The sequence below is a fragment of the Tuber melanosporum genome (assembly GCF_000151645.1).
Source record: "Tuber melanosporum whole genome shotgun sequence assembly, scaffold_93, strain Mel28".
Taxonomy (NCBI): Eukaryota; Fungi; Ascomycota; class Pezizomycetes; order Pezizales; family Tuberaceae; genus Tuber; species Tuber melanosporum.
The window spans coordinates 182408-200638 of record NW_003299143.1 but is presented as its reverse complement, the minus strand read 5'-3'; the positions used below and the strand labels follow the sequence as shown (position 1 = coordinate 200638).

The 18231-nt window shown below is 49.2% G+C and overlaps 2 protein-coding genes; one reads left to right on the top strand and one right to left on the bottom strand.

The window, feature by feature from the left end:
- Positions 1-642: 642 nt before the first annotated feature.
- GSTUM_00011970001 (uncharacterized protein) lies at positions 643-3056 on the bottom strand (the record flags this gene model as incomplete). XM_002842257.2 has 2 exons in its annotated part: positions 2466-3056; positions 643-2352 (listed from the first exon to the last, which is right to left on the bottom strand). The coding sequence occupies exons 1-2, from the start codon at positions 2568-2570 to the stop codon at positions 643-645; spliced, it is 1815 nt and encodes a 604-aa protein (XP_002842303.1). The 5' UTR covers positions 2571-3056.
- Positions 3057-9331: 6275 nt separating this feature from the next.
- GSTUM_00011969001 (uncharacterized protein) lies at positions 9332-10851 on the top strand. XM_002842256.2 has 4 exons: positions 9332-9845; positions 9901-10278; positions 10343-10447; positions 10499-10851. Exons 1-4 carry the CDS (start codon positions 9453-9455, stop codon positions 10751-10753), a joined length of 1131 nt encoding a protein of 376 aa, XP_002842302.1. The 5' UTR covers positions 9332-9452; the 3' UTR covers positions 10754-10851.
- The last annotated feature ends 7380 nt before the right edge of the window (positions 10852-18231 follow it).

The window sequence follows — 18231 nt, the reverse complement described above, 5'->3', positions numbered from 1 at the left end:
TCAAGGAAGGTTTTTCTTTTTTTTCCCTTTTCCTTTTTCCTTTTTCCTTTTCTTGTGGATACGATCATTGATTTTGGTGGACAAACGAGTGGATAGGGAAGGAGCTTGCATGCGGGGAAAAAATGAAAGAGTGTTAGGCCCCTATTTGGCACGCCACCATAGAAAAAAGCCATTTTTCTAGAAAACTCAAATTCCTTTTGACAAGTGAGCATAAAGGAGGCCATAACATAGTCTAATTTAGCTCCACCTTACCTGTTGCTGTGATGAAAACAAAAATCTATTCGGAGGCCTGTAAGTTGAGCAATAACCAGAAAAAAGTCTCTTGAAGTGTTAAAATATTTCATCCGCGACAGAAATTCCACAAAGGTCAGGGAAACGTCATCGTTTATGGTGTGCCAAACAGGGACTTAATATTTAAAGGACAACTCCGTATATTATATACACCTTGGTGGGAGGGAGAAGATGAGAGGTGAGAAATAGAAGAGAAAAGAAGAAAACTAAAAGATCCTTTCGCCGTACGCCAGGAGCAGAACCATTTTTTCCCTGCAAATCACTATAAAAAAGAAAAGGGGTGGGGGGCAGTTGTAGCCCGGTGTAGTGGCGATGGCAGTCACCTCTTCAGTTGATATCTGATAAACATCCTCACGAAATAGTTTCTACAATAGAAAATCTTTGGTAGTAGTCCTGTCCTGTGATCTTACTTCCCCTCCTTGGGATCTTATGTGTCCCAACGCCTGTCGAACAATCATTTTGCCTTTCTTTCCCGTCGGTTATTGCCTTCCCCCCGTGACCCGTTCCGGGTCTACCTGGCAAACCGTGAACGTCTTGACCATTGGTCACAACGAGATGATCGAAAGGTTCTGCATTAACGAACCTCGCTGGTAGCGGTGGAACTGGTTCGATTGCCGGTAAAGGACTCGGAACGACCAATGTTGAATCCTGGTCCTGGGCAACTGTTGATGTGCTCCTTCGGCGCCTCAGTAAAGATAGTGATCTCTTGACCTTGACTGCAGGTTTGTTGGTAGGCAATTCCGGAGCGGGTTCCGCCTTAGGTACCACTTTGAAGTCCCCGTATGAGCATCTCTTCTTGATAGCCGCTATCATGCTCCTTGCCATTGACCTGTTCCTCCTTACACCTGGTTCAGCTCCCTCCACCTTTTCAGACCCCTTATTCGCTTTCCGGAAAGGGGCGCCCTCGCCCATTACCACCGGGCTCGCATCGTGTTGCATTCTACTGCGCGTGGTACGGCTATTTACCGAGCCTGTAGAACTGTATCCTGAATCAGCCCCACTACACCCATCGCAGTCTTGGAGGTTTGGTCGTTCCAGGGCAAGTCGAGAATCGAGTCGTGACCCCAAAGGGACACCTCCGCTAGCCTGTTCTCGTTCTGACAGAGGAACAGGTTCGTCGTCGTTATCGTCATCGTATATGGGTAGGCTCTCAAACGCATCATAGAAATTGACTTCCTCTTGAAAAACAGAATCCGGGTATTCCACATTGGGACCCAAATCTAGATCCGGCATTGTATCTGTGCCTGGTTCGAATGTCGGACTCTGGGCAAAACTGAAAGGACTTTCCGGAACCCCATCCTCCAAATCCTGCCCCGTAACCCTTGGCGATGAAGGCACCAAGCGAACCCCGCGAAAAGGGGCGATCGACTCCAGGCTCCTAGCTCGATGCACTCCTCGCGCCAGCCCGAGATTCGAGCCCTGGCAAGATATAGCAGGGCCTTGATGAGACGGCTCTTTTTCAGCCGAAATTCTAGGGGATGCCGGCGCAGAAGACGGAGCCGGAGACGCAGCACCATTAACGATTCTCAAAGACCCTCGCTTAAATGCACCAATGACACTATATCCCGAGGGTGTTGTACAACGCCCGGCATCTAGCTCAGCAGGCGCGGCATACGGTTGTTGGGAGAAACAGTCCACGTAGTCCCCATAATCCATTGTCAGGCTCTGACATTTGGTTCTTCTAGTAGCGGTTGCAGGCGGTGCGGCCAGAAGTTGCGATCTACGTCTAACTGTTCCAACAGCAGCAGTCGTCCTATCGCGTTCGTTGCGCGCCGTGAAGGACCCTGCGCTACTATTGGCCCTAGAGTGCCTGACTGCGCAAATCCCAGTAGAACGTTCGCCTCCACCAACCCACGTCACCTCCAGATCTTGAAGTCCTGCATTTATTCCTAAATTGGCATATACAGGGAGTGTAACCGACCCAACTAAATGATTCCCCCCACCCCCAGTACATTTAGTCCCCAACGCTTCAGGTTCCGGTCCCAAGTGATGGGCGACATCTGGCAAGGCAGCCCTCGGCTGAGAAACAGAGAACCTGTTCCTGTATGGATGGTCTCGAGCCTAAACGGGGCCTTAGCAATGTGTTTCTTTCCTCCTCCTCCCCGTGATCTGCCCCCGCTGTTAGGAGAAGTTTTCTAAGACCTCCCGCAAACAAAGCAAGAGAGAGAACAAACCGTGATGGAATTTGTACGAGGTTTGGTGAGCTTAGTTCGGGGAGGAAGAGTGCCGGTGTGATTTCCAGGTCGATGCTCTGACGGGAGAGACTGTGCAGCGCCCATCTCTCAGACACACAGATCTCGCGGAGGATATTCTGTAGGGGAATATTCTTTCGATGGAAAAGAGATTCGTTAAAACCAAGAGCCCGGACCAGACCCGACTTAGAAGGGGTGCGCTCAGGAAGAGGGGGAAGGTCGGATTAATGAGGCATGAGACCAAGACGTCAGCAGGACGTCAGCAAGGAGTTTTCCGTCCGCACAGATGAAGCAAATCACAATGTGAGGAGAAAGGGATTTACAGGACAATGTGTCAATTAGGAGTAACAGGTAAAAGGCTTGTTTATTAGGAGAAAGCAAGGAAGCAATGACGGCTGGCAACGTAGGGGAAGGGAATGCGGTAGGAGAACGGGTTGGGTACGGACGAGAGGAAAGGGGAGGGAAGAGAGGAAGAGGGAGAGAGAGATGGAAGAGGCCACAACACGTATGCGCGCACACGCACAACACACACATACAATCACCCACAGACGCAGACACGAAGATACGGTAAACAGGACAGGGAGGTTATGGTGATGATAGATGGGGAAAAACAGGGACGGGCAGGAAGACGAGATGAGAGGGGGGGATGGGCCGTGGAGTCTGGCCCGGGGATGGCCTAGCATGGTATGGGGTACCGGTACCGGTAAGGTGCTAAAAGTGCACAATTTTACAGAGCTGTGTGGGATCTCTTTCTGGGGGGGGGATGAAAGATGCAAGATGGAGGAGTGGCGGTGTCACCAGCAGGTTAACAGGAAACTCGTAATGCAAGAGGTTGGGTGAAGATTGAACTTCTTAGAATTGCATGACAGAAGCGGTTGTCTGCGTAGAAGATGTCACGCCCGTAGCAAGCTGGATAGGAGAGGTTTGAACAGGGATTGGCCGTTTCAAGTGGCGTATGGGACTGCTTAACCGACGGGCGGTTCGTGCATCCACTCATTCCTATACACACAAGAGACCCCCTCAACTTATCCTTCTTCCCCCCCACAAGTGACCTTTTTTGCCGTGGAGTGGAGATGGATAAAGCGAGGCTGCCTTGTTTACCTTTGCCTGAGCTTCTGTTTTCTGTAGCTTGGACCGAATGAGCTGAAGGACATCATTCTAAGCCAAGTGGCACTACATAGCCTGTGGGTAAGGAGTACTTATAAGAGCATAGTGCAGTGCCGGTGCCGGCACTGTATCGTACTTGTACTCGTACAAGTGCTTACCTGTTCATCGTAGTCATCTCCGCTAGCGCTGGCACTTGAGGAATGTGTTTGTCCCCTAGTCACTCTAAGAAGCGACTACTCGTACAGTATTATCCCTCTACCCTCCACTCCTGGCACAATGCCAGTACTGTATCAACAATGACATCTTCCCTCGCCGGTATCTCCTGTCTACCAAATCATCCATTCCCCAAGACCGAGCACCGTATCATTCGACCCCGGAGCGCAGTGTCCACCCAAGGGCTCGCATCCGATAGCCAGAGACCCGATCAAGATATCACAAGAGAAAAACCCACTCGCCTATCATACGGTTAAGTACTGTTCGTGCGACATGCGTGAGATCACCCCCGCAGAACCCGGATCCCCAATCGTCGATAATCGTCGCTCTCCCAGCCCCTCCGTTTCCCCCCATTCGTTCGTGCGGGGTGGGGAAGAGAGTGAGGGATAGAGTGAGATACCGGTAGAGTGAGATAGAGAGAGAGAGAGAAAGTCTTGTACAGTACGCACTCATCCAAAGTGCAAAAGAAGCGCGTAATCCTATCAGACGATCATACTCAGCTTGTTCTAAGTCAACTGAATATTACAATATCATAATATTATAGTACGAGTAGGGGAAAGGAATGACCTCTCTTTTCATCCTTACTTTTTTTTTATTCGTTCAGATTTCGAAATACTCTTACTGCGCTATTACCACTAAGTTATTACCGTATCCATCGGAGCGGTGGTTGCATAGGATAGCTAGACCATCCTCCTTCCATTCCTCCACTTCCCCCATAACCCCCGACCGGATCCACTTCCCCCAAACTCTAATTTATCCCATTGAGATAACTATATCAAACATATCATACTCGATACAGTGCCCTACCACTAGAGCTCGAATAATTGAGCCTCGTGCCTGGTACAGTATCATGGGACGTTGGAGTTGCCCTTGCCAGTAAGGTCCGGCACCCCCCCCATTTCTTCACTTCTCGTCCAAAGCTGAGGCTGAGGGGGGTCGGTTTTTTTTTTTTTTTTTTGCGGTGTTTTCGCCCCCCATCCAATTATTCGAGTTCATACACAAGTACGGTATCCAGGTAGAAATCCTCCTTCCGAAATCTGAGACAAGCCAGGTACATTGAACCCAATAAGTTACCTATCATACCTTCTTCTTCTTTTTACCTCTTCTCTATGGATACCAGATTATTAGTTCACAGACACACCGATCCCACAATATCGCCCCGGATCTCCCTCCCGTGTCTCCTCAACCCATCGTGCAGTACCAAGGTACACGCCGATGAGGTATGAAGCTGGTTTGGGGGGAGGGCAATCTACTGTACGACGCCCACTCCCGACAATCAGCAAAGGACCCCCCAATAAGCCTAAAAATTTAATTAAATTCTATCGAGAAAAAAAAGGGTGCAGGCGATTCAAAAAAGGGGGGCTGGGAATTGGGGCGAGTGATGAGAGGTGATGAGAGTGTCTTGGCTATGGTGAATTTCTGTATGTCGGTGAGTTCTTCCGGGGCGGCGGCGTCTCGGGGTTTGCGCATTAGGTGTGGGTTTAGGTGTGGGTGTAGGCATGGCGACCAATGAGGATGGTGGGCTATATAGCTCAGTGCTTTGGGTGGTGGGGGGGCGTTTTTGTGCATGTCTTGTGTTGATCGGCAGTGCGATTCTGGGGGGATCGTACTAATACAGCGCTGGTGGGTGATGGATGAGTGAGATTGGCCCCTTATCATGTTATCATATCATATCTATCCTCCCTGTTCGCCCCAGGGACTTGTATGAATCATCCCCCGCGGCAAATGTTATGAGCGGATAGCTCATGACATAAACCCTATTCGAGCACTGATGGTATGATAGCAGAAGGCTCAACGGAATGTGATACAGAGTGCGCAGAGGGTGTGAGAGTCACACAGAGCCAGAAAAAAGTCCCGAATCGGGGCTGGAGCGCCTTCTCGCTGACCTCGCCTATCATACCGCTTCTTGATGTTTATCTAAGCTGTAGCGAGCGCCCTCTGGTCGGCTCGGTCGGTTGCTTTGGCATTTCAATATAATTTATTTATCCTTGTATCGCCGACCCGGCATCAACATTTGGCATGTCTCTGGACTATCATACCTGCACCGCCGAATTGAGGAGGGACACCTGGTGTGGCAATTCCCAAACAAAGTGTCCCACTCCTACCCAAAAGGATGACAACGCCACCTATTCAAGTAAAATCTCCGCAGATACCGTACTTGCACGGAACGGTACTTCTGCGAGCCTCAAATGAAACCGAATGAGGCTGACGAGCCAGGCAGTGTTGATAATCATAACCAACGCTTTGGCGTAGAACAACACGAAGAGACAGGCTTTTATATCATTGAGACCCACACGGACTCAAAAGGAGGGGGCGAGCGAGCACTTCAAAGATCGGAATCACAACATGGGTGTCTTCTTCCCATGAGGTTGCTATTCCATCAATCCGAGAGCCGTATCATACGATAGCTGTGGACGAAAAAGGATTGTGTATCATGCTGGACTGGGTAAAAGGTCGCCAATTAAGGGCGTGTTCGGCTGGCTGTGATTTGAGACGTTCATTATTTGGAATCATGATTTGAGATGGCATAGCAGGGTGGTTGGCTTGGCAATATTTCCAAATCGCGATCCCAAATCATGGTCACTAACCGCGCTGCCATCTCAAATCACAGCTAGCCAAACAGGCCTTAAGTTTCTTAAAATGGGGACGATGTTACTCTGCGAATTGGCTGGTATGATAGCGGGGAGGGGGCGAAAGTCGGGCTGGTCTCACAGCTGGAGAGCTCTCACCGATTTTGTTGCCCATGAGAGTATTGGGGGGAGTTTACTTGCTGACTTCACTCTATATTATCCTTGTTTTTTGCCGATCCGGCTTCAACCAACATATGGCAGCCCTTAGTCTAGATCTGCCATGAATTCAAGCGTCTTCGTCACATCCGCTATGTAATCGCTGCCAATTTGATAGCGTATGATACCTAGTCCGTAATTTTACGGCGCAGTTGATTGCTGGAACCTTCACGATGGCAGGAGCACTTTGCCTCGTTGGCGACAGCCGCGCGGGACGTGGCCGGGTAATCGTTTAAGTTAGTCATCATAGTTGCTGCGGAATTTAAGAATCTGATTTGAAGTATCATAACAAGAAACTTTGAAGACAAAATTCCACCACCCCGACAGGGAAATACTAGGCTACCTCGACCGGAGAACCGATACCAGCATGGGCCGTATCGAAGGGGGGGGGCACTCAAGGAGGTCCACAAGGATATCAGAAATCTGGGGCCAAAAAGTACTCGACTCGCAGTCAATGATCATGCCACGCGATGAAGGCTTATTTAGTTTGTCCGGTGACAAAAAAAAAACACCCTTTTAGCGTGTATCTAGTCCTCCAATCTTCAAAAAACTAGGCTAATAAAAAGTATGGCTTCAACCACTCAACGGCGACCCGGCCAATGGAATTTACCGTCCCGAGGAGTCGATTGATCTTTTCCTCAAAGCGGCGATACCATCGCCCTATTCTGATACGGTAGTGGTTCGAAAAAAGCCTCAAGTAATGCCGAGAATTCAGTCGGGGGAGACTACGGGTCCCGTGTTCGGAGTGGAGCTTGAGTCAAGTAGACCATCCCAGATAGGCCTCGCGACTGATGCGTGAAAGCATAGGAAATCACGTTGCCTTTCTAAACCTAATCTCCCGTCCACTGGAGTTGCGTCAGGAGGCATGTTTTTTTCGGCACGATCGGAATGTCGGAGCTCCGTGCGCAGCTCGGGCCGCGAAACGCGGCGGAGGGTCTATCGCGTGTTACTGTCAGCGGATAAAAAATGTTGAGAACTCTTATGCGTAGACTATCGGTTGTTCCCGACGTGCACCCCTGTAGCGACGTACCGCGATGCGGCTTTATGACGGGGAACTCTACCGGTAGCGGACACTGGACGGGGACAAAAAGGATTCGTCCAATGCCCTTCTTACACCGAAAATGGACATTTTCAAATGGACGGTTCTCAACACTTTAAATAGTTTCCTCAGCTAGGGAGTAACTATCTATTCCAACTTCTGAAAGCAGAAGTGTAAGGAATCAAAGCTGTCTTCACTGTTCATGATTGCATCAACCAGTGTGAATGGACCTAAATTTTTCTATGAGGCCCCCATACAAAAGAGTAAGTACGATCTTGGCGACAAAATTCGCTGACCTCCACGCCATTTTACACCAAAAGTGGCTGATTTGACGCAGTCACTGCTCATCCAAAAGCAATAAATCACTGATGAAATTAATGCCATAATGTAGGAAATTACCTAGACTTTGTGGGCAAAAGTTATCAGAATTTTCCCACTGTGAAATAATGGCTGGGAGCTTAAGGTCCAGATTGAACATGGTTGCCATGTACTTTTTATATGGAAAACTCATACAAAATTAGAAGTACCTTCTGACCACTCTCATACTTTATGAAATTGTGCCATGGACACTTATTAATATAGCTTGATACTTATGGGCAGTAATGTCTAGATGTCTCTAAAGATGCTAGCAAATTTTCCTATTTTTTGTAGAGCGACAAAGCTGTGATTTTGCAAAGCGGAAATCCCCATTTTTGGTGTAAAATGGGGGGAGGGTCAGCGAATTTTGTCGCCAAGCTCGTACATGGCAACTATCAGACACTTACACAACCTTTTCTCCATCACTTTGTAATATTTAGGAATTCTGTAATATTCTCCATGTTATCTACAGGTTTGCTCATGCATGGGCAGGTTTGTGCAGATTCTCATAGACATTGTGCGATGAGAGAGGGTGGTGAAGATGGGCACTTTTGGTGTAAAAAGGGCATCTGGCGGATCTTTTTGTCCTATCGTACATAGTACTTTAGCTAGGATAAATTTATGATGCTAAGAACGGGCGGACATTATTTCTAGCTTAATAATGATAGTATGTTAATTTGCCGAGAGTGGGATCTTTACAGGTTGATATCATACTTGGGTAAACGTTTATTACTGGTGTTTGGCTAGGAAATTAACAATTTACATGTCCCGGACGTTCCCTCAACTCACGTTTGCCCGATTGTAATGACACTATACGGATCCAAAATCTCGTCCTCTGCACCCGCCTGCCATGTTGCCTCTTCTCTCCCTTCCTCTCTTCCAGAAAGCTTTCCGTTGGATGACCAGCCGGGCCTAGCGTTTGTCGGGCAAGTACTAGTATAGTGGCCGGGCCACCATCAGGGGACCCCTCAAGCCAAGTATAGTATTCCTCTATCTTTCGAGCTGAAATTCGGTGAAACTCGGCATACGAACGAAGGGGTAATAATATTATTAGGGAAATTTGGGTTTATTCCAAATATCTATGATACCTATCGGTGTGGATATTGATGGAAACCCTCTTCTCCCTCCTCCACAGTAAACCCCGACACCGAGACGCATGGTGCGAGATCACCCTTGGCATCCCACCCACCACCAAGACCTCTGCTATTGATCCATCTGATAAGATAACCTTATTTCGGTCCCTGATTCGCAATAACCAGTCTCAATTCTCCCCACACCTAGCGCACACCACAAACCATACTGAGAACCCTGGCCACATATCCTTGTCCAACAGAAAAACAGAAGGAAAAATATTCTGCAACATTTTTTTCCCCCACCAGACAGCCTAATTCAAGCAACAGCCTTTTTTTCAAAACCGCCAATTCTCTTATCGGAAGCGACTAGAGGAGAAAAGGAAAACAAAGGAAAATGTCACCGGAGGGAAACTTCGCCGGCATAAACCCCGAGCGCCTCAAAATGCTCCAGGCAAGGGAGAACCCCGCGCCGAGGGATTTCTCCGGCAGAGGCCGAGATCGAGGCTGGGGTCAGGGCGGAAGGGGCGCTGGTAGCGGCAGTGGAAGGGGAGGTGGTAGGGGAGGTTATCGAGCGACTGGGCGAAGATTCGTTTTTAATGAAGGTGCTGGTTCTCCTGCTGTGGCGAATGGTGGGACTAAAGAGTCTACACCTGCCGAGGAACAACTTTCGGGGGCGGAGATGAGATTAGCATTTAAGAGGAACCAGGAGAGGAAGAGTGGCGCTGTAGTCGAGAATTGTGCGAATAGTGTGAAAGAGGAGGAAAGGAAGAGGAAACGGGATGATGAGGTTCGAATTCCTTCCTTTAGGAAGTAGGGAGGGGTCATCTGCTAATTATGCATAGGGTGCTGTCGCGGCCGAATCTTCACCACCAAAAACCTCCAAAAGGCACAAGGACAGCAAGACCAATGGCGTCACTGCCGCTACCAATGGCGCTCCAACCCTGGATGAGAAGCGGAAGCACAAGAAGAAGAAAGAAAAGAGGGACGACAGAGCGAAAAGGGCAAAAAGGCATGCAATAGAGGTAGGGGAAGTAGTAGTCCCTTCCCCCAGCGGAGCCCGCTCATCTAAGCAACTAAACGACGACCCAGACCTGTCCAAAGAAGCCAAAAAAGCCGCCAAAAAGGAGAGGAAGGAAAAAAGGGAAAAGAGGAGAGCCGCAATAATAGAAGAACCTGTCAATGGCGATGTGGGGCCCAGTGAACATACTTCCGGATCTAAGGTATTGCACAAAGCCCTCCCCTTGCAGACCACAAAACAAACTAACCAACCGACCACCCAAACAGACAAAAACAAAAAAGGACAAAAAGCCAAAAAAGGGCAAATCTAAAGAGCCCTCCTCTTCGTCCACGGACCCCACACCCGCAAAAAGATCCAAGAAATCCAAAACGGTCAGCCTTTTCCAATCCTACATTTTAACCCTCAACGCTGACGGTACCCAGGAAATCTTAGCAGGAGAAGCCGAGTACAAGTGGACCGCGGTAGCAGCAGACCTTCCCGGCGACGATCAGCGAAAGTCAAAGTTCTTGCGATTGCTAGGTGCTGGCGCTGGTGCTTTGGCAGCAACAGTGCCAACTGCCAATGGTTCGGCTTCGTTGTCGTCGTCGTCCGCCAAGACCAGAGAGAAAGACCTTGAGAGGCAGTACGATGCTGGCCTCAAGGTGAAGGGGAAGAAGCGGAGAGGTCTTGGTGCGTAATAGGGTGACAAAAAAAAGGGGGGTTGAAGCTATGGGGTAGAAATCGATTTGTTTATGTAGGGCAATGATGAAAAAAGTAATGGATGTCTCAAGGGTTGCTGTACCAGTACGCAGGCGTGCAAATGTTTTTTTTTAGAGATTATTCCCGGGAGTCTCATGCATGTTTCTTTGGTAGTAATATATGTAGAATCCGGAGCTGTAATTCACGTTTGCGGGAAGAGGGGGGGGGCACAATTCCACGACAACCTTAAGCCACTTAAGCTAACAAGTGTACCACAAGATGGATTTTAATAATCTGATGAACAAGATGTATAGAAACCGAGCGATCGTTTAAAATACCATGAAAAACAGGGGTCTAAGTTTAAAATACCATGACATACCATGACTGGGAGGTAAACTTGGACCTATGGTCTCAGAGGTCAGCGCAAGAGAGATCCTAAGAGTACTTTGGTTAGTCTTTTACGTAGAGAGACAATTGGGAGAGTCAGTGGAGTAGTAAATAAAAAAATAAGGGGTAGATTCAAAGTAAATAGGAGAAAGAAAAACCAAACACCACAAACAAACACGATACGATAATTGAAGCAAAAATGATCGAAGTCGGCCAGCAATTTACCTCGTTTTAAGACCTTCGGAGTGCGGTACAGGACTTGTCCATTCAGCAAAAGTTTGCCCTTCGAACACAACTAAGTGATAAACAACGCGTTGATTACTGGTGTGCAGCAAAGCGCGATGGATGTCCGTGGAGACTCTATGCAACTGAGAAGGATGGAAGTGTGAGGGTACGGATTTTTCATGTTGAGCATGCACGTTTAGGTGCGGGGATACAATCGCATTAAACAGCAAATCGTCAGTCATGGTTGTTACGCGAGGTTCCCAACCTGATAATCGTTTCTCGTACCACTAAACCAATCGATATTGTCAACGCGGTTCGGCTTCATCATGGAGAGCAAATCAGATATCAGGCAGCACATGAGGTTAAGATGAAATTAGTCAATGCTCAGGCTGATGAGCAAGCACGACAGTTTGAGCTCCTACCAGCATACTTGCAAACACTTCGAGAGCAAAGCCCTTATGTTACAACTGCCCTTCTTGTAACGGGATATCGGTTGGAGGAAAATACAGCCTTTTTTTGATGTGTTTTTATTTGTCCTGCTGAGTCTCAACTTTCTTTTATGCAAGCATGGAAATTTATTGCTCTGGACAGTATATTTTTAAAGGCACACTTCCAACAAATCCTCCTCCTTGCAGCATGTATTGATGCCAATAACCACTATTTACTTCTTGCTTGGGCAGTTGTAGAAAGTGAGAATACAGAGTCCTGGAGATGGTTTCTTGATTACCTTAAGGATGCTATTCCACAGATCTTGGATGCTAGTATTATTAGTAATAGGGATAAAGGTCTTCTAGCTGCTAAAGATATACTTGGCAATAATGTTGTTAGACTTTTTTGTTTAGAGTATTTGTGTTGAAATTTCATCAAATCATATTCAAGGGAATATGAAGGTTTATTCTGGTGTATTGCCAATTCAACAACGATAGATGAATACCAGACAGCCATTACACTACTACGATTAGAAAAGTTCTCAGCAGCAGTCTATTTGGAAGGAATAGACTCTCGGATGTGGATCTCAGCCTTTATTCCTGGGGGACCTTCTTGGCGATATGGGCAAAAAACATCAAATGCAGTCGAGGTTATGAACCAGGTATAGAGAAATGCATGGAAGCTTTCCATCATTAATCTTTTAATGGAAGTATGGTATACTACCATGGAAATACATTTTTGACATGCCAACAAAGCTAATGCAGTAATTATTGGACAAACATTTACTCCTTTTTGTCACAGTGTCACGAACGTGGCTTAGCATGAAAAAGGTTTTCACGTGATACATGGTTATGAGTCACAGGTATGTTATTGTTTTGTGCATATGACTCATTTGGGTTATATGATTTGTTATGTGTGGGATTTGTGATGCTTTCGCACATGGCTCAAGTATGAGTCATGGGACATGCGCCTGACGAGTATGCCTTGCGAGTGTGCCTTGCGGGTAAGCCTTGCGCATATGATTTATGTTTCGCACATGACCTCATTATGAGGTCATGGGTTTCCCGCATATGACTCAGTTGAGTCATATGACTTGTTTATTGTGTTATGATTGGTTTATGAGTTTTTGTACATGACCTCACTATGAGGTCATGGGTTTTGAGCATGTGATCACTTTGGTCACATGACTAGTTTGTTATGAGATTGGTTTTGCACATGTGACCACTTTAGGTCACATGACTACGGGTGGGAAGAATACTATATAAGGAGGCCGATGTGGCTGAGGAAGATAGGTTCTTCACGCTTTGTTCTAAGTACTTTTCCTACTTCTTGCACTCCGTGTTGGAAGTGAGCATAACCAATACTTTACCTTATTACGCTCGCGATAAATACTTCATCTACTGTTACTTGTTTGTGTTTTGCGTTTCGGGCAGTCGGTTAGAAGTTGTTGTTCTCGCTTAGAAGATACTTCAATGTGAGATATCCGTGGCCTGGTCCCGGTAATCACTGAGTACAGTTTGGGCGAGGATGGCGTCTTCGACAGCCTCCTCCTCTACGGATTCTCCCCCCCCTTCGAGGATGTCGTCCCCCGTTCGGTTCGACTCCAACTCCTCCTCCTCGTTTGAGAAGGCCCGTGCAGCCCTGTCTCTTACGCCTGCTACTGAGGCCGACCGTAGCCTCATCCCTACAACCACACGGTCTTATATTGCACCCAAAGGAAACTTTAAGTTTTTACAGTTCCAACACTGCCACGGGTGTCAGAACGCGGTGAACCCGCAGTTTGATGATTTGGTCCGGCAAACGGTCGCTGACGCGACCGTTGCCACGATGAAAGAAGTGGAGGTTTTGGTGAGAGGTTTCCTGATCGGGAGAGGCTGTTGAGCCACATGTGGCTTGAGCAAAGACACTACCACAGGGCTCTTCGTTCGGTTCAACTCGGACCGTGGCTCAGAATACTCTCCGGCCCCCGCACCTTCCCCTCCTAAAGATTCTCAGGCTGTAGTCCCTGAATCCTCCGTTCCCCCCGCCAAGGACAACTCGACTGCCACCACGGTTGAGGCCAGCTCTTGGTCCGCTACTCCTCCCCTCGCTAGGGCTGTCCAAAGCAAGATGCCCAGCTTCTTCCGCCAGGCCCACAATACCGGGACCGGCTCCTCGACTCCCTCCTTTCTGGCAGGAATGTCTTCAGGCGAAAGGGCTCTTTACGAAACCCCGAAGTTCAAGCTAGACGACCCTGATGATGAGGATTACAACCCTCCTGCCTCTGGAACACGCTGCCGGACACAGTCGGCATCTCCCATTAAGCGATCTGCTGCTCCTCTCCTTGGTTCCCAATTTTTGAGGGCTATCAACGTTGATGAGGGACGGAAAAAACAGATTGTCCCCGCTCTTCCCGGCCTACCCCTAGGGATTCACCATGGATGCCTGGCCATCCCTCTGCCTGTGGTGCTCCCATCAACAATCAAGGCTACACTCCTCTCTCCGTCGCCGCTGATGACTGAGGATGTCCTACCCACTTCTGAGGTGCTGGCTAGGGATACCCCTATGGAGCTGGATGACGGGCGCAACTTGGAAGCGACTGGTTTGGGCGACAGCTTACACGTCCATTTACCAGCCATGGGTTCATCACCTCCGCCTATTACTGGACGATGGGTGTCACCTCCTGGAGGCCAACTAGAGGGTTCCTCAGAAGCCCCTAGTGGAGGTTCAACACCACTGGAAGTTCTGCTCCCAGAAACCCAACCAGAGGACGCCGACGCTGTGGTAGTCCAGGCGGACTCAATTATGGCAGGTGTCTGTGAGATGCTAGACGCTGGAAGGACCCCCTCTTCTGGACCCCGCTCAGGTAGTATAATCGGATCCATGTTGGAAGGTCTGGAGGACATCCGGTCTGGTAATACTCAGCCTCTCCTTTCCTCGGAGTCTGGGTCGATTGAAGATGACACAGTACAGGACGTACGAACTTGGATGAACAGTGGCCCCACCTTTGACAATGAAGGTCCAAGGAACGGGATAAACTACTGGAGCCGAGTTCATGTCTTGGAACGGGCAGTAAAAGCACTGACCGACATTGTTGGTAGGCAAGGGGAGGAAATTGAAGCTCTTCAAATGAGGTTATCCCCGCGCCGCCGCTCCTCACCAGCTGTACCTCATAGTACCTCCGATGTTTCGTCGGAGCTTACTCTACCATCCGCTACCCCTGAGAGAAAGGAGGCCTCTAATGAGGCTCCTACTGCTAAGGCCTCTTTTACAGAGGTAGTAAAACGAATGGCATACGTGCCCAAGCCCCCCGCTGGCCCGCAGGAACGGGTACGTCCTGCCAGACCTGTATCAGCAGCCTCATCATACCAGTCCAGCAGCAGTGGCAGCTCCTCTAGTGAAGGGGGGGTAGTCTTGCGGGTAGACCGAGGAGGTGAAGGCAAGTCGGTTCAATGGGAAGAGGAGGAAGGGGTAGAGGAAGATGAAAAGACAAAACAGAGGAAGCGTGGCAAACGCCTGAGTGGTGGTGCCAGGAGGAGAAGAAAGGCTGCCAGAGAGGCTGGTGAAGAAAAAGAGGCGGCGACCCTGGCCAAGACTCAGGGGAAGGCTGATAAACAGGAATCGGCTACGAAGGTTGTGGTACCTGCTACTACGGCAGCTCAATCCGGACCAGCTGCCCTGGCCAGCGTCAAGGTAGGCGCGACTCAGACACGGCATGAATACAGACGGGTACCAATGGGACCTCCAAACCCACTAAACTCGGTACCACTGCCGCCGCGCTCATCGCCAACCCCGAATGCTAGAGGGAGGCACATCACCATGCGCTTCGCCACTCGAAAGAAGGTTGCCCTGCCAGAGGGTGTCGATATTGAGGCAATCCGAAATCGGATTAATGTGACCTTTTCCAATCAGGGAAAGATTCGAGGAAATGCTCCTTATATTCGCGCAGGGCATGTGCAGCCGGAAATTGGATGTATTTTCCTGACCTTGGCGGCACACTCGGTGACAGAGCTATGCAACAGGTTGGACAAGGCAATGCTCGATCTGCTTAGGGAATTGTCACTTCCGGAATTTGAATTCCAGAGGAATCTGGAAAAGGTGAAGATTTTTGTTTCTGGTGTTCCGCTTGCTGACACAGGACGGAGATCGATTTGGAAGGTGGAAGGATGGACTGGAAGCGCGGCTTTTGATGGCCTTCGCACTGATTTGGAGCAATCCAATACTGGTGTAGTTACTGTTTCCCGGTCCAATATTATGGGATCCATATACACTATGAGGCAGGCCAATGCTACAAGTTGCGGCATCCGCTTCGTAGTGGAGAATAATGAGGCCATCAAGGAAAGACTGGCAGAGGGAAAGATTTGGTTACGAGGAGGAGCGCGCAACGTCAGAATTTTTGAAGAGCATCGCCCCCTTAAGGTATGTGGTAAGTACCTGGAAACCGGCCACTTTGAAGCGACATGTGGCCGCCCCCCTCGGTGCCGATTCTGCTTTGGAGAGCACTTTTCTCGAGAACACATGTGCAGCAAACTGGCATATCCCGGAGGGGTAGGCCAGGCCTGTGGACATACCAGGAGACAGTGCTGGTTGTGCGACCGAATGGACCACTTCACGGGGTATGAGCGATGCCCAGGTATCAAATCATCATCCCCGACTCCACCTTCCTCGCCTGCTGGACAGGGAAAGGCCACACCGACCACGCCCGCGAAGGAACAGGTCAAGGAACTGGGGCCACAAGGTAAGAGGGTAGAAAGGAATAGGAGGAAAAGAAGCCGAAGCCGTGGAAGATCCCCGACACCCAGGCTGGTCGAGATTAGCAGTGATGAGGAAGAGGAGACTCCCCGCCGTAAGTTGGAAAAGGCCAAGGGTAAGGAACCGGAACGGCCTTCCCCTTCCCCGGTATGTGGGATTTTAAAAACTAAGGATGGTACCGCCACCAAGCCCCGCGATAAGGAAACAAGTTGGGTTGCCCGGGATCCAGATACTGGCTCCGCCTATGTCTCTGGCCCTTGTGGCCCGAGTGGATTAGTTGAAGCCCCCTTTTAATGCTTATTACGATATTGGCATTAAACGTGGGGAGGAGTAGTCGGAATCGGGAACTGGCGTTTGATGTGTTTTCCTTTGTTGATTTGTTTTTTATTATTGAACCTCCTGTTGATCGAGAGGGACAGTATGTACCAGTGGATGTTGATGGATGGGATTTGTTTTCCTTTGTTAAGGGGTTAGGTGTTGAGGTGTTTGTTCGGTCCCAAATTTGTGGGCTGTTTGAGGTGGTTAGGCACGGGGAAGGTAGTGCTCAGATTGGGTATTGGGAAAAAGGGGCAAAGAAGGTACTCGCTGGAGTTTATTTTCGACCCGGCTATACCAAGGACCAGTTTCTTCGATGGTTGGATGAGCTTGGGGGACCTGACATCGCGTTTGGAGACTTCAATGCCAGACATCAAGACTGGGATCCCAACGCGGACCATAACAATACAGGAGGACGGTGGCTGAAACAGTGGTTCACGGCCCCGGCTCGGGATATGAATATGGTGCCGCCGACAGTGCCAACCTTTCGAGATATTTCCAGAATCGACCTATGCCTACACAGGGCGCCATATGTCCGACATCGATACATGGACACCGCTGGCTGTGAGCACAGTGCTCAAGCCTTTAAGCTGAAGGTGGACCTCCCTGACAATGTTATGTGTTGGAGACCGGCTTGGAAAAAAGCAGTCTGGGAAAAAGTCGGGAAACAGCTGGACATTCTCAAGGAGGTAGAAGATGAGAAGCTGTGGGAAGGTGTGAAGCGTGTGGTGGACACACTCCCACGGGCCTCCATTGGCAGAGGTCGGTGTGAGTGGTGGACACCAGAGTTGGAAACGATGAGGCTGGATGTGGCTTGGCTACGACGATACTCCAAGCGCAAGGCGGAGCGGATGGAGGACTACAAGCTGGTCAGGAGTGTTTACCGGGCTTGCCTATTGAGGGCCAGGTTTGAACACATCAGGGCCAAGATAGCTGAGAGCCAGGATTCGGACATTTTTCGGCTAGTACGAAAATTGGAAGCCAAGCGGACGCTTCCCTCCATGACCAGGCCAAATGGGTCCTATGCCAGGACACATTCCGACATCAGCGACCTGGTCGCACAACAGCTATCCCCTGGCGATCCTGCTCCTTGGAAGAACTCCGTAATTGATATGGACAGTGCCCAGGAAATGGAGATTGCCCTCGCTAGGTCCCCTACGAACACGGGCCCAGGAGAAGATGATATTGGGTATCCCTTCATAAGGTTCTGGAAGCGAAGGGATGCGGCAACTTTGAGATGTTTGGTCGACTATGTGTTACGTCACAATATTCCGGATTGGCATCGGGCAGAGGTAGTGCTCATACCAAAGATTGACAAACCCAGATATGACGTCGTCAAGTCATGGAGAATGATACACCTCCTCCCGACGCCTGCAAAGGTTGCAGAACG